This window comes from Marmota monax, unplaced genomic scaffold (genome assembly GCF_021218885.2).
Source record: "Marmota monax isolate L192 unplaced genomic scaffold, Marmota_monax_Labrador192_F-V1.1 WCK01_AAM20220418_F8-fsc00292, whole genome shotgun sequence".
NCBI lineage: Eukaryota > Metazoa > Chordata > Mammalia > Rodentia > Sciuridae > Marmota > Marmota monax.
In genome coordinates, this window is record NW_026692864.1 from 783537 (window position 1) to 796951 (window position 13415).

Consider the following 13415-nt stretch of genomic DNA (forward strand, 5'->3'; position numbering starts at 1 on the left):
TCAAAAGGTTCCCCTTGGTCAGCACACACAGCCAGAAAGGTCCAGTTATTTCATTTTTACTATTTCACAGTTTTAGCAAACAAAGCAAGGTGCAAACAGGGTTTATTTCACATTAATATATTAACTGGATTTTTTTTTTTTTTTTTTGTCAAATAAATAGGGAATTCTCTTTAAATAACCATCTCTCCTCACTTCGTGGCCGGTCCAGGAACAAAGGAGCAAATCTCCGTGTATCCAGGGGGCATGATGCTTAAAGGGAGGGGCCGGCAGCAGGCTATGATCAGCATGTAGGGTTGGGGGCCCTTTGTTCTGAGCCCACCCCGCAGCCCCCAAATGGCATGATGGGATGGACATGCACTCTTCAGCTCCAGTTGAGAAGCCCCTCGTAGAGGGAAGAGACTAGAGGGAAAACAAATTCCAGAAACACTAGCAAGAGAACAGAGGAGCCTCATCCCCAGCCGCAGTGGCCTTCCCCTGAAGCCACTAAACCCTGGAGGCTTGTTGTAAAGCTCCTGCAATCAGAAGTGGCAACAGAATGACCACGGACAGGGAAGGCAGGCCTGGCTGAATGGAATGTGGACTGATGGTCAGGTGGGACAGTGGCCTTCCAGAGCTAAGCACAGACAGGGGAAGGAATGTGAGTTGGGCCTGGTAGGACCTTCTTGGCCCACAGGGAAGACATGTAGCTGGTCTGGGGGGGCTCACAAGGCTGAGTGCAGAATGGCTACCAGACCAAGGGGCTGGACTGCAATAGAGGAGGTGGCCAGAGAGTCCCTCTGTGGGAAGGAACTACTAGAGTGAAACAGGAACAAGGGGAACACCCCGTGCTCCCAAGGACAGCCCCAGAAATGGTACGAGGGGCGCTGTGGGCTGAGCTAGTGTGGGAAGCTGGGGGAACACCTCTCCAGAGGCCAGAGCCCTGCCTTCCTGCAACACTAGTTCCTGGTAACTCTTTATAATCAGACCTGGGGAAGAATAAGGTCCTCCCTGGCCTCCCCCAGCCAGATGCAGTCCCACAAGGAGGGGTAGGGAAGGCCCATGAGGTGGGGACAGGGAAGTAGGCGGGGTCTACTGGGTCTTCTTATCTTCTGGAGGGTAGTAGGGAGGTGGTGGAGGCTGGCTCTAAAGAAGGAAGGAAAGATCATGTTAGAAGGTTCTTAGAATAAGGGGAGGACCATCTTCCCACCCAACTCCCTGTCTTTATGGCTGAGGGGACGGCCACTCTCACTCACCGTGGGCATGTAGACGTTGTGTGGGTTGCCTGGGTTGTAATAGGCGCTGGCAGCTGCTTCTGCGGCCTTGGCCTCAGCTGGAGAGCAAACACAAAGTAAGCTTTGGTGGCAAGCCCTCTCCTCCCAGCCCCTGAGGCTCAGGGCAGTAATGCTGGTGACTGAGACTGCCAATAAAAAAGCGGCAGTTGAGTTTTCTAAGCAACTGCCACATGCTGGCACTTTTTTCCAGTCCCTTACATGTCTTAACCCCTGACACAAGCCCACTAGTGGCCCCATGACCATCTGTTTATACATGGAGGAGCCTGAACCGAATAGGTAGGTCACTCAGCTACCTAAGGGACAGAGAGAACTAGCATCTAGCTTTTCACCACCAGGCCACCTTCCCTGCTGGTTCCTAGGCCAGGGGCTCCTGCAAGGTCCTAGGTCCTAGAGAAGAGAGGGTTGGTTTCAAAGGACTGCTAGCAGCCCAGGGACCTTACCTGCAGGAGTGGAGGGGACATCAGGGCCACTGACTGGAGGCTCCATGGGTCCAGGATAGGGTGGTGGTGGTGGCTGCACATATCCCATGGCCCCATCCATTACAGGAGCTCCTGGATAGAACTCTGCTTGGCAAGAGAGCAACAGGGGCCCAATGACTAGTCAGGCCTGGCTCCCTCAGAAGGCTGCCTCCTGGGAGCTGCCCCATATAGCTCCTCAGGGGCAGCCTCTGTTCCTCTCCAGCATCTGTTAGTTACAGGTCTCCCCTCTGCACCCCCTGGCCTGGGAGAAGCATTTAGTGGTTGAGTGGGTGGGTGGGTTGAGGGTGGGCAGCAAAGGACACACTCACCAGGTGGGGGCGGTGGATAGGGGTAGCCAGGAGGGCAGGGATACATTCCATTGGCGACTGGCGGGGGAAAGACATAGGCCCCGCTGGGCATGTAAGGGTACCCATAGGCTCCATTGGGGGCTTCACCTCTGGAGGCTATAAGCACAAGGGGAGAGAGAGATGAGTGCCACCTGCCTCAGGGCTGGCAGAGGGCGGCCCCACTGCCTGCTGGGGAGCTGCTGGCACCCAGGAACGGGCCAGCAGACAGGCCTACCCTCTGTTCCACTCTCCACCCATACTTGGGTCTGGCTCTGTCAGGGATGAGGCAAGGCAAGAGAGGGGACAGGGATGGAGGTGAATGGAGGGAAGGAAGGAGGCTCGGGAGGGGTAGAGGAGGAGCCAGGTGAGGCTGTCTGCTGAACACAGTACTTGGTAACTAAAAATGGTTGCTTAATGGTTTAATGGTTGGGTTTTTTGTTTGTTTTTGTGAGGCCACAGTCAAATGTCAAGTCCAAATAGATCTGTCAGAGTGTAGTACACCTGCTCCAGGCAGAAGAGGCCCAGGCTTTGAGGTACAGGACTGAGCAGAAATTACAGGCTTTGTCCCCAACTCCCAGCCCTGGTCAGCAGGGTCAGATATATCTTCTGATGCTTACAAAACAAAAGGAAACACGATCAAACAAAAAACCCACATGTCCAATGTGTCCTTGGCCCCTAATTTCTACAGCCTGAATACCTTGAGATGCCACCTGGAGCATGCGCTGACCAAACTCGATGGCACCCCCTGCTGTGAAGGTCAACTTGTATGAAGCGGAGCCTTCCCAGCCACCTATGAAGGGGGGAAGACAGCAAATGAACAGTGAAGGAAAAGAAAACAGGTACACTGAAAGAGATGGCTCTTTGCATTCTTCAGGGTCCCACCTAATGCCCCCAAAGCCTGCAGGAAAAAGCCAGGCTTTCTCTTGCCTCCTCCTCATAGACAGGGCTGCTTCCCAAGCCTATGCCCCTGGTGCTGCAGACTGGCCTGGCTCCTGCTATCACGGCCTCCCCCTTTGGAACAGAGGTTTCTTCTTGAAACAAGCTTGACCTTCCAGCCCAGTCCCTGAGGTAACAGGCACAAAGTCCACATGGTTTAGCTTTAGAGCTAATACTAAGGGGTTTCTTTTGACCCCCAATGAAGTACCAGGCAGCTTCCAAGAGCAAGAGCACTCAGCATTAACTGCCATTCAAGTTCAGAGCAGACCTCTCATTCTGAGGGGGCCTAAGCATGAACCCTGGTCCCTCTAGCTTGGCGTCTGTCCAAAGGGGAACCAAGAGAAAGCTTGGGCCTAGGTGGGTGTGAGGGGAAGGCAGGGTCCATGAGGAGGTCTCCAGTGTCTGTACAAGTGTCAGCCACAGGGCAGGGCTTCTCCAGCTTCCCAGAGGGCAGCTGCCTCTGCTTGTTCTCAGGAGAAGGTCCCTCCAAAAACAGGACACAGCTCCTTCCCCCATCTAAAATCTGCACATGCTCCCCAGGGCACAATAGGCATCTTACTTAGTTTTTGGTCTTTTTGCTGATTTTATTCCCTGAAGAGGTAATCTGAACTGCTAACTCTTATGCCAGCCTTTCCCAGCTCTTGGCAACTAAAAACCCATGCAGGCTGGTCAGCTGGCAGCCCAGATATTCCTTTTGAAGGTAATCTGGAGCATGGAAGGGGACAAGGCTGGGGCAGTAAGAGTTTGAAGAGGATGTTCCCAAGGCAGCACTGATGTCCCTGAGCATCCTTGTCACCCACCTCCTGCTTCAGCCTTCACCATCCCCTTGATGTAGTTTGCACCAAACACAGGCTGTTTGATCTCACAGTCCTTCATGAGATAAAATGGCATCATGAAGGACTGCATGGCATCCTTCCCCTTGGACAGAAAGATGACCTGTGGTGGGAAAGGACAAGGGCCATTAGTGCTGGAACTGCAGCCTGCTAGGCCATTGTTTCCCACCTGCTTCCTGTGTGTGGAGTCTATTCCTAGTTGGGAGCTGGTGCCCATGCCAGGCCCAGCAGGCTCAGGGCTCTCTTTGCACCAGACGCTTCTGGACAGAGTCACATGCACCCTGGAGAGGCCAGACATGGAAGTCACAAGAACAATGTCCCAGTCACAGACAGAATATGTGAACTGGACAAACTGCTTCAGTTAAGTAAGAGAAAAGATGGCAGACATGGTGCAGACGTGAAAGGACCTCCAAAGCTGGGGAAGCATAGGCAGGGACAGGAAGGCAGGGGCCTGGACAGGGGAGGCTTGGCCTGGCCTTTTAGAGAACGATGGAATGGCAGGGCATCAGAGCTCTGGAGAAAGGGCCTTTGTGACCTTCCTGCAGATGACACTCTGCCCAATGGCAACAAGAGCTCTCCTGTCCTGTGCCTGAAGAACCCCTTGGGTTTCAAAACCACCAGGTATGTTCAATTTAACTGAAGGTATCAATTGAGTTTCCAGAGATGGGGTTTTGAGTCCCTACCTATGTAAATTATGGTGACAGACACCTAAAGATGTGTTCCCCTTCCTCCAGCCTTCTTGAAGTCTCACTAGTAGCTAGCTACAGGCAGTGACTTTTTTCTGAGACTACACGTTTTGTGTTACCCTCGGAGTCTGTATGGTGAATGCAGGCTGGGCCCATTCTGCTGTCTGGCATTTCTCTCTGCAGGGTTCTGCTGGGCTCAGTGCCCAGTCTGGAAAGTTGTGGCCATGCTACTGTATCCTGTTTACCACATCTATCCCTCTGGATACACACACAGGCCTCAGGCTACTCTAGGCCCAAGTCATCCCAGCAGCTGCATCCAACCCTAGATAGATTTTTCTGACAGTGGCTCTGGAATCTGCATGAATTCACAGCCCAGTAGTTCAGCTGCACAGAGTCAGGTGATTCTAGAATCCAGGAGCATGTGACAAGAGAAACAGGAGGAACAAGGCACCAATGTTCATCAGGGTTCAGAGGTCAGCTGACTCACAAGGCAGAGGCTAAGACACATGTCACCCTCCAAATGCAATCAGCCTCCAATCCAACCGTCCTGCTGTGCAACTCACCCGGTAAGGGGTAAGGTAAACAGTGCCCTTCTTGGTCCCTTTGAAAGCCTCTGGAACATTCTTCATGTCATTAAATGTAAGTTCCACATGATCATAGGACATTAGGATGCTGTGATAAGAAAAGAAGAGAGGCTCTAATGAGATAGTTGGAGATGTCATCTGTTACCCCCAGACACTGGGTGAGGTTGCCCAGCACATTCCAACATGGCTGCAAAGAAATCATAAGACAGCCGTGGAAGAGTTGAGCAAGTTTGGGTCCACAGAATTTTCCCAAACCCCACTCATACAGAACCCAAGTGACCAGCACAATAGCAGAACTGCAGGGCTCATCCTTCAAGGTGCTGTTTTAAGTCCTGTGATAGATGTTCTATTTTTATTATTTTGTTTGTTTGGGGGGTATTGGGGATTGAACTCAGGGACACTCAACCACTGAGCCACATCCCCAGCCCTATTTCTTATTTTACTTAGAGTCAGGGTCTCATTTGAATTGCTTAGCGCCTTGCCATTAATGAGGCTGGCTTTGAACTCACGATCCTCCTGCCTCAGCCTCCCAAGCAGCTGGGATTACAGGTATGCACTACCATGCCCAGCTTTGTTGGCTTTTTAAGCCTAATAAATGAACACATTTAAGACTCTAAGACATGACTCCATACATTGCTTTCTCCAGGGCTCCCATACATAGGGGCTTCTTAAGCTAGGTCAGCAGGGATGCTGGTCCATGAGTTCTTGAAAAGATGGTGTGTGTGCATTTTTCTAGGACATTTCACAGCTTTCGGTTCATGAATTAAAAAATAAAATTTACCATGAAGTCCTGGGTTCAATCTGCAGCATCACAAAAAAATGAAGTTCACCATTGTGTGTGTGTGTGTAGGGGGGGATATTGGGGAGTGAACTCAGGGAGGCTTTACCACTGAGTTACACCCCAGCCCTTTCTATTTTTTATTTTGAAATAGGGTCTTGCTAAGTTGCCCAGGCTGATCTTGGACTTGTGATCCTCCTGCCTCAGCCTACCATGTAGCTGGGACTACAGGTATGCACCACTGCACCAGGCAAAGTTTGCCATTTTAAATATTAAATTTTAAACACTGTATTTAAACTTCAATTATTATAGACTTATTTATTTGATACTAGGGATTGAATCTATGGGCATTCTACCACTGAGCTCATCCCTAGTCCTGGATTGCTGGAATTACAGATGTGTGTCAGCACCCTCAGTAGATGCTGCTTTTTTTTTTTTTCCAGAAATGATGCTGAAGTGCTTTCCAAAACAAGGAACATCCACTAAGCTGTGAAGGGTGACACATGCCAGAAACCCCTCTGCTGGGGAGGTTGAGGCATAAGGATCACAAGTTGGAGGTTAGCCTGGGCAACTTAGGGAGAACCTGTATTAAAAAAAAAAAAAAAAAAAAAGGGCTGGGATAGTTCAGTGGAAAGTGCCCCTGGGTTCACTCTTCAGTACCACCAAAAAAAAAAAAAAAAAAAAAAAAGAAGTCACACTAAGAAAAACAGGTTTGGTAGATGTTACTAAATGGAATCAAAAGTGTGCAGGCCCAGGAACTGGTTCACATTCAGAATCACAATAAACCAGTGAGCACTGTGAGGTTTCTCAGATTACATGATCAAAAGGTCCAAGTTCACCCATTCCATTGTCTTCCTTCTCCCAAATATCAGAACTTTCTTGACCAGAAAGGAGTAAATGGGAAGAGAACTGGCACAATAAGAGAAGTATTCACCAAGAACATCAGACCCTAAAGAGGGTAACATGGAGAGAAAGTCTGCATTCTGAGGTCTGAGGTCACCCTGAGCCTTCTCATCTGACTCATCAAGTCTTCCTAAGTGACAGGTCCCAGTATAGGCAATGGCCTTAGCTGGGGTGAAGGCTCTGGCTCCAGCCTGTTTCCCTTGTAGACTCAGCTTTTCCTCCTAAGCTCTTCTACCTTCAAGCAGCAGCCCAGGAATTAGAAGAGAGAGAGAATGCATCGGGAAGTGGTGAGGAGGGTAGATCAGAAAGAACCCTGAAGTTTAGAGAACCTCTGCTCTGTGGAGTGATATTAGCCAAAAGCATTCAAGAGGAAAGAGCCTGGGGTGGGGTCGTAGCTCAGCGGTAGAGCGCTTGCCTACCATATGTGAGGCTTGCCTACCATATGTGAGGCATCGTGTTCAGCAGGCACCGGGTTCAATTCTCAGTGCCACATATAAAAAATAAATAAAATAAAAAATAAATAAAATTTAAAAATAAATAAAAGAGACAGAACCAGTAACTAATAATAAAATGAGATTAAAAGTATCAACTATATTGGGCTGGGGATGTGGCTCAAGCGGTAGCGCGCTCGCTTGGCATGCGTGCGGCCCGGTTTCGATCCTCAGCACTACATACAAAGATGTTGTGTCCTACAAATACTAAAAAATAAATATTAAAATTCTCTCACTCTCTCTTAAAAAAAAAAAAAGTATCAACTATATTTTTAAAAAAGAGACTAACCCTTACAAGGGCTCAGACTCACACCAGCAACTGTTAGGCAGTTGACAAACGTTACCTGTTTAATTTTACCTGTGGGGTCTGAGATTTTTCACTTGAAACCTGAGCTGTCTTGGCATACACTCAAAGGGTGTTTACTGTTAAGCCTACTGACACCGGGGTCAAGACCTCTTTTTTGGAATTCCCATCTGTTATTCAGACTTCAAATCTAGGTCAAGTTATTTAATCTCCCTGGGTCTGTATTTTCCTACCTGTAACGTGTGTATAATAGTACCTACCGCACAAGATTTATGTATTTCAGAAGAGGCGAAGTGGCTGCCGCGTAGTAGCAACGTAGTAAACGCCTGATAAACAGCAATTATTTTTTTAAGGCGCCTCTCAGCAAAAGGCTCAAGCAGCGCCTCTAGGCCCCACTGTTTGCCCCAAACCCCGTCCCCATCCCGCCGCCCTACCCCCGCCCCCGGCCCCCAGCTGATAGCAGCAGCCCCGCCCCCGGCCGTTATCCCCCCACCGCGCTCCATCAATTTCTCTCCTCCAGGATTTATTCCTCACCGCCCACCGCCCACCTCCCACCGCCTGGACCCCCGTCCTTCAGTTCTCCAGGATCCTTCCGCAGTGTTCTCACCTCTCAGTGTTGTTGACGATCACTCCGCCGCCCTCCGAGTGGTTCTTGTTGAGCGCCATAGTCTCTCCGAGAGGGGTCCCGAGACTCGCAACGCAATGCGCCTGCGCCCCTCTGTGGCCCGCCCCTAGTGGCGTCGTTCGTATTAGATCCAGCCAATCACAGCTCCCGAGCGGAGGCTGGACCAACCACATGAGCCCGACTGTCACGTGGTAACAGTGTACTACCTTTCCCCCTCCCCACTAGTAACTCCTGCATCACAAACAAGCCCAACACTACGATTCCCAGCAGGCAATGCTCTCCCAGCCTCGATCTCTCCCTACGCTGGGGCCGGAGAGGCATTCTGGAACTTGTAGTCTTCGAGACCTGAGGCCCGGCTGGACTCCATTATTTGCATAACCATCAGCCGCTGTGCTCCCTACCCCGCCTCCTCAGAAGGGTGGCTGTCAGTAGTTTGTCTCCTTGCATTGGTCTTAATTCTAAAGACTGGGCTCGCGTTCATGAAGCCTACACCGGCAGAATGTGCCATGTGGTGTTTGCAACCCTGAACAGTCACTCAGTGAGGCGCCTTCGTTCACTCACGGACGTTTTGGGGGCACTTTGTGTGCGGCTCTGCCCCAGGACATGGCTAGTGGATGCAGCCCTACAGATAAACGGAAGACCCAGCCCCTTCCAGGGCATATTGGGCTAATGGAGTCAGCACAAACTGCCACCCCTTAATCCACCCAAATCCAGACTCTTCGAGGTGTGAGAATTTCTTGGGGAGCGGAGGCTGCACCCGAGGCCCGGCCTGCCGCGTAGAGCGGGTGCCCACCTACCTCCGCCTCCATTGCAGCTGGCCTCGCAGTGGCGCTGCTGGCTTTAGAATGTTCCAGCTTTGCTGCCTGGCAGCCCTGCAAGATTTACAAGACTGAATGGAACCTGGCACCCTGCTAGACCGGAGCCAGATAATATGACTTTCAAAATTGAGCTGACTCATATTAGCTCATGATTCAGCACTGGGCGCTTCCACTGCCTCTGTAGTTCTCCAAACTCCCTCCACCTCCAAGTCAGTCTTTGGTCAGTCTTTGGGGGGAGATTATGAGGGTCTTCAGGTCCACTAGTGGCTGTTCTAGTGTATCAAAGGATCAGAGTTTGATTTTTTAAATTTTTTTTTGGTTGTCAGTGGACCTTTAATTTATTTATTTATATGTGGTGCTGAGAATCGAACCCAGTGCCTCCTAAACGCTAGGCAAGAGTGCTCTACCACCGAGCCCCCAGGGTTTGATTTTTTTTTTTTTAATATTTTATTTTTTAGGTTTCGCCGGACACAACATCTTTGTTTGTATGTGGTGCTGAGGATCGAACCCGGGCCGCACGCATGCCAGGCGAGCGCGCTACCACTTGAGCCACATCCCCAGCCCCCAGGGTTTGATTTTTAAGTGAACTGATTTCCCAACATGTGGCAGCATCTGCGAGACTTAGCTTTTAAGGGAGATACTGTCAGCAAGTCATTAACATAGTCCCGTTGGGTTTGTTCCACGAAGTCAAAATTTATTGAATATCAAATTCAAAGCCAGGCATAATGGTACACATGTGTAACCCCGCTACTCGCTATTCCGGAGGTTGAGGGATCCATAAGTCCAAGGCCAACTTGAGCAACTTAGAGACTCTGGCTCAAAAAATAAGACTGAATGGAACCCGGATGTAGTTTAGGGATAAAATGCCCCTGGATTCAGTCCCTAGTATCCCCCCACCCCCCACCCCCCAAAAAAGAAACATTTATACAAGATGTGACATGTAACATCTATATTAGATGTAAATATTTGGCCCCTGGATGATCAGTTACCTACCCCTCCATCAGGGTTGAAGTGCTCACCAGGTAAAGAAAACCTTTTTTGAAATGTTCCAATTAACATTCCTAAACCTTAGTCCCCATTATAAATAGCCTTTTCACTTAAAGAAAACTCTCTTGGTTGGGCATGGTGGTGGGTGCTCGCTGTAATCCCAGGCTGAGGCAGGAAGATTTCGAGTTCAAAGCCAGCCGCAGCAAAAGCGAGGTGCTAAGCAACTCAGTGAGACCTTGTCACTAAATAGTACCAACAACAACAAAAAAAAGAAAGAAAGAAAGAAAAAGAAAAAACGAATTTTCTCTTTTACTCAGCTCAGCCTTCTTGGTCAGCCTTGTGTCTCCCTTCTGCTCAAGTGAGAAGTCCCATTAAAAAGTTCTAGGGCTGGAATTGTGGCTCCTAGAGCGCTCGCCTAGCACGGGCGGGACCCGGGTTGGATCCTCAGCACCACATAAAAATAAAGGCATTGTGTTGTGACAATCTACACCTAAAAAACATAAATATTTAATAAAAATATTTTTTTAAAAAGAGTTCTAGAGGGCTGGAGTTGTGGCTCAGTGGTAGAGCACTTGCCTAGCATGTGTGAGGCACTGGGTTCAATTCTCAGCACCACATAAAAGTAAATGAATAAAATAAAGGTCCATCAATAACTAAAAAAAATATTTAAGAAAAAAAGAGTTCTAGAACCACTGAACTAGAAACAAAATATCACCATGATAAGAGTACAGAAAAGCTAAGAAAGGTTAAGGCTGCCATGGGGTTACAAGAGGCCCACCAAGAACAAAGTCAGAGAACAGATGCAAACGCAAAACAGCCCCTGCAGGGGATGGGAACCCACCGAACTTGTTCAGAGCACAGAGTTCTGAAGGCCCAGAGTTTAGACTAGGGTCCAGACAGCAGGCTGTTTGCAAGTATGGCCACATGGATGAGGGAGAAGGAGCAGTACAGGGAGGTTGACTGTAGGTCTGGTGACCATTCACCAAATGGTCTGATGACCGGTGGATGTGTGGTATCCCACTGTAATAGGTGCTGCTTCTTTCACCTGATTCAGGTGAGGGGGTTACCTCTTGGGAGACTGGTGAGTTTGTGGGCCTGATTTATCTGAGGTGGATTTGGAAACTCCAAGCATCCATGTCCTTCTGATTTAATTTGATAAGTTTTCAGGTGAGCAATTTTTTTTATTGGCAAGATTGATAAGTTTAGGCCCTTTGGGGGGCCGGGGTACCTGGGACTGAACTCATGGGAGCTCAACCTCTGAGCCACATCCCCAGCCCTATTTTGTATTTTATTAGAGACAGGGTCTCACTAAGTTGAATGAAGTTACCACTTCGTTTTTGCTAAGGCTGGCTTTGAACTAGAGATCCTCCTGCCTCAGCCTCTCAAGTTGCTGGGATTACAGGCATGTGTCACCACTTCCAGCTTCAGTTTAGGATTTTTTTTTTTTTTTTTTTGTATTAGGCATGTAGCCCAGGAGCACTTTACCACTGGGTTACATCCCCAGTGCTTTTAATTTTTATTTTGAGACAGGTTCTTGCTAAGTTTCTGAGGTTGGCTTGAATTTGCAATCCTTCTGCTTCAACCTCCCAAAGTCACAGGGATTGCAAGTGTGCACCACTGCACCCAGCTAATTTATGTCTTCTGATTGTGCTGGGCAGCTGGGGGTTATTCTTTCAATGACTTCAGTATATTCAATATCTGGTGGCTATCTTGCCCAGACAAGTTACCCAGCCATTTTCCTTTGGTACTTGTACTCAAAATGGGGTAGCTCATGGCAAACTGTTGCTTTGTAACATAGAGTAACAAAGGGCTATGCACTCTTGAAGTCTACAACAGAGCAAGGCACCACCCGCTCTTCACAGTTCCACAGAAAGGAATAAAAACTGTCGCATTAACAAAGATCATGGTGAAGTCCTGCACAAGAAGACCAGGTTGGGCCTTGCAGGACAGTGTGGTGAATTAAGGATGGTCATGGTGAAATCACCCCAAGTGGTTAGATTAATCTGGGAACATGCAATCTATGCAGTACTTAAAAATAGGAAGTCAAGCTGGGAGTGGTGGTGCACACCTGTAATCACAGCGACTTTGGAGACTGAGTCAGGAGAATCACAAGTTCAAAACCAGCCTCCACAACTTAGTGAGGCACTAAGCAATTAAGTAAGACCCTGTCTCACAATTTAAAAAAAATTTTTTTTTTAAAGAACAGGGGATGGGGTTGTGGCTCAGTGGTAGAACGCTTGCCTAGCATGTGGGAGGCGTTGGGTTCCATTCTCAGCACCACATATAAATAAATAAAGGTCCCTCAACAACAAATATAATATTTTTAAAAAAGGGCTGGGGATGTGGCTCAGTGGTGAAGCACCCTGAATTCAGTACCTAGTGCCCCCCCTCAGAATAATAATAATAAGACAAACTCTGCATGTTGATATTGAAAGATTGTCCAAGTCTATTAAATACAGAAGGATATATGTTTCCATTTGAATATGGAATATAGGTATATAATTTCTGGAAAGACCTACCAGAAATTGTAGTATTATTCTTTTGAGACAAGGGTCTGAAATTTTAGAGTGGGTTGGTGACTCAGGGTGCATTGTATTCATTGTTCTGTTTTATTTTTTTCCTATGTTCACTTTGATAAAAGTCAAATGACTGCAGGTTTTTGTTGTTGTTGTTGTTTTGTTTTTTTGTTTTTTAAGAGAGAGCAAAACCCTTTCCTGTGCCTTGGAGATTTTTCTGGCAGGAGGAAGACTGTCTGCCATGCAGACATTGTGTCAGGACCTGAGTCAGCCAGAGTGAAATATTTTCCAGAATCTAACAATACCTTGCAAGGTTTGAGAAACACCATCCTTATTTGCATCAGTTTCCAACTGCTGGACTTGATAAAAGCCCAAGCCATCTGTTCTTCTGTAGACACTGGTTTGGTCTAACTGAGCCTGCATTTTCCTGATTTGCAAATCTATTCTCCACCTGAATAAAATTGTCTTTGACTTTTAAATTTCAACCTCATTTACATTTTTTTGGTTTACAACTTAAAATAATAATAGTAAATTTCAAAAAGAAAGAGAAGATGTACCCACCGGCATTCAGTAATGACTGCTCTGAGAACCATGTATTGGAAGTTGACGACTGTTGAGGTCAACTGTCCAGCCCCACCCCAACTCCGACCCTCTTGCCAAACATGGAGGTAGAGGCCGATCTGAGTTTTGTGGGGTCTGAAGCTTATACAATTTTGCCAACTCTCTTTAAGAAAAAAAAAAAAAAAATATATATATATATATATATATATATATATATATATATATATTCATAAGGCTACACTGAGGCCCTGACAGGAGGGAAAATGTCATGAAGAGGAAGTCACAGTGCAGAAAGATAGCAGGCTTGACCAATTCCG

At 47.9% G+C, this 13415-nt stretch overlaps 1 protein-coding gene across 2 annotated transcripts; it reads right to left on the reverse strand.

Annotated features, from left to right (window-relative positions):
* Positions 1 to 40: 40 nt before the first annotated feature.
* On the reverse strand, positions 41 to 8342 carry Wbp2 (WW domain binding protein 2). Of its 2 annotated transcripts, XM_046449663.2 has the most exons (8): positions 8199 to 8342; positions 5095 to 5203; positions 3813 to 3948; positions 2774 to 2866; positions 2059 to 2193; positions 1712 to 1834; positions 1233 to 1309; positions 41 to 1122 (listed from the first exon to the last, which is right to left on the reverse strand). In XM_046449663.2, exons 1-8 carry the CDS (start codon positions 8255 to 8257, stop codon positions 1069 to 1071), a joined length of 786 nt encoding a protein of 261 aa, XP_046305619.1. In that variant the 5' UTR covers positions 8258 to 8342; the 3' UTR covers positions 41 to 1068. The 2 variants fall into 2 exon arrangements, with proteins under 2 accessions (XP_046305619.1, XP_058436976.1); XM_058580993.1 differs by lacking the exon at positions 2059 to 2193.
* Between the last annotated feature and the right edge of the window lie 5073 nt (positions 8343 to 13415).

Excerpts from the sequence above, each read along its gene's own strand:
- Wbp2 (XM_046449663.2), bottom strand. The coding sequence starts at position 8,257 with ATGGCGCTCAACAAGAACCACTCGGAGGGCGGCGGAGTGATCGTCAAC. Across the intron at positions 5,204-8,198 it reads ATCGTCAACAACACTGAGAG|CATCCTAATGTCCTATGATC; the intron begins GTGAGAACACTG and ends TTCTTATCACAG. Across the intron at positions 1,835-2,058 it reads CTATCCACCGCCCCCACCTG|AGTTCTATCCAGGAGCTCCT; the intron begins GTGAGTGTGTCC and ends CTTGCCAAGCAG.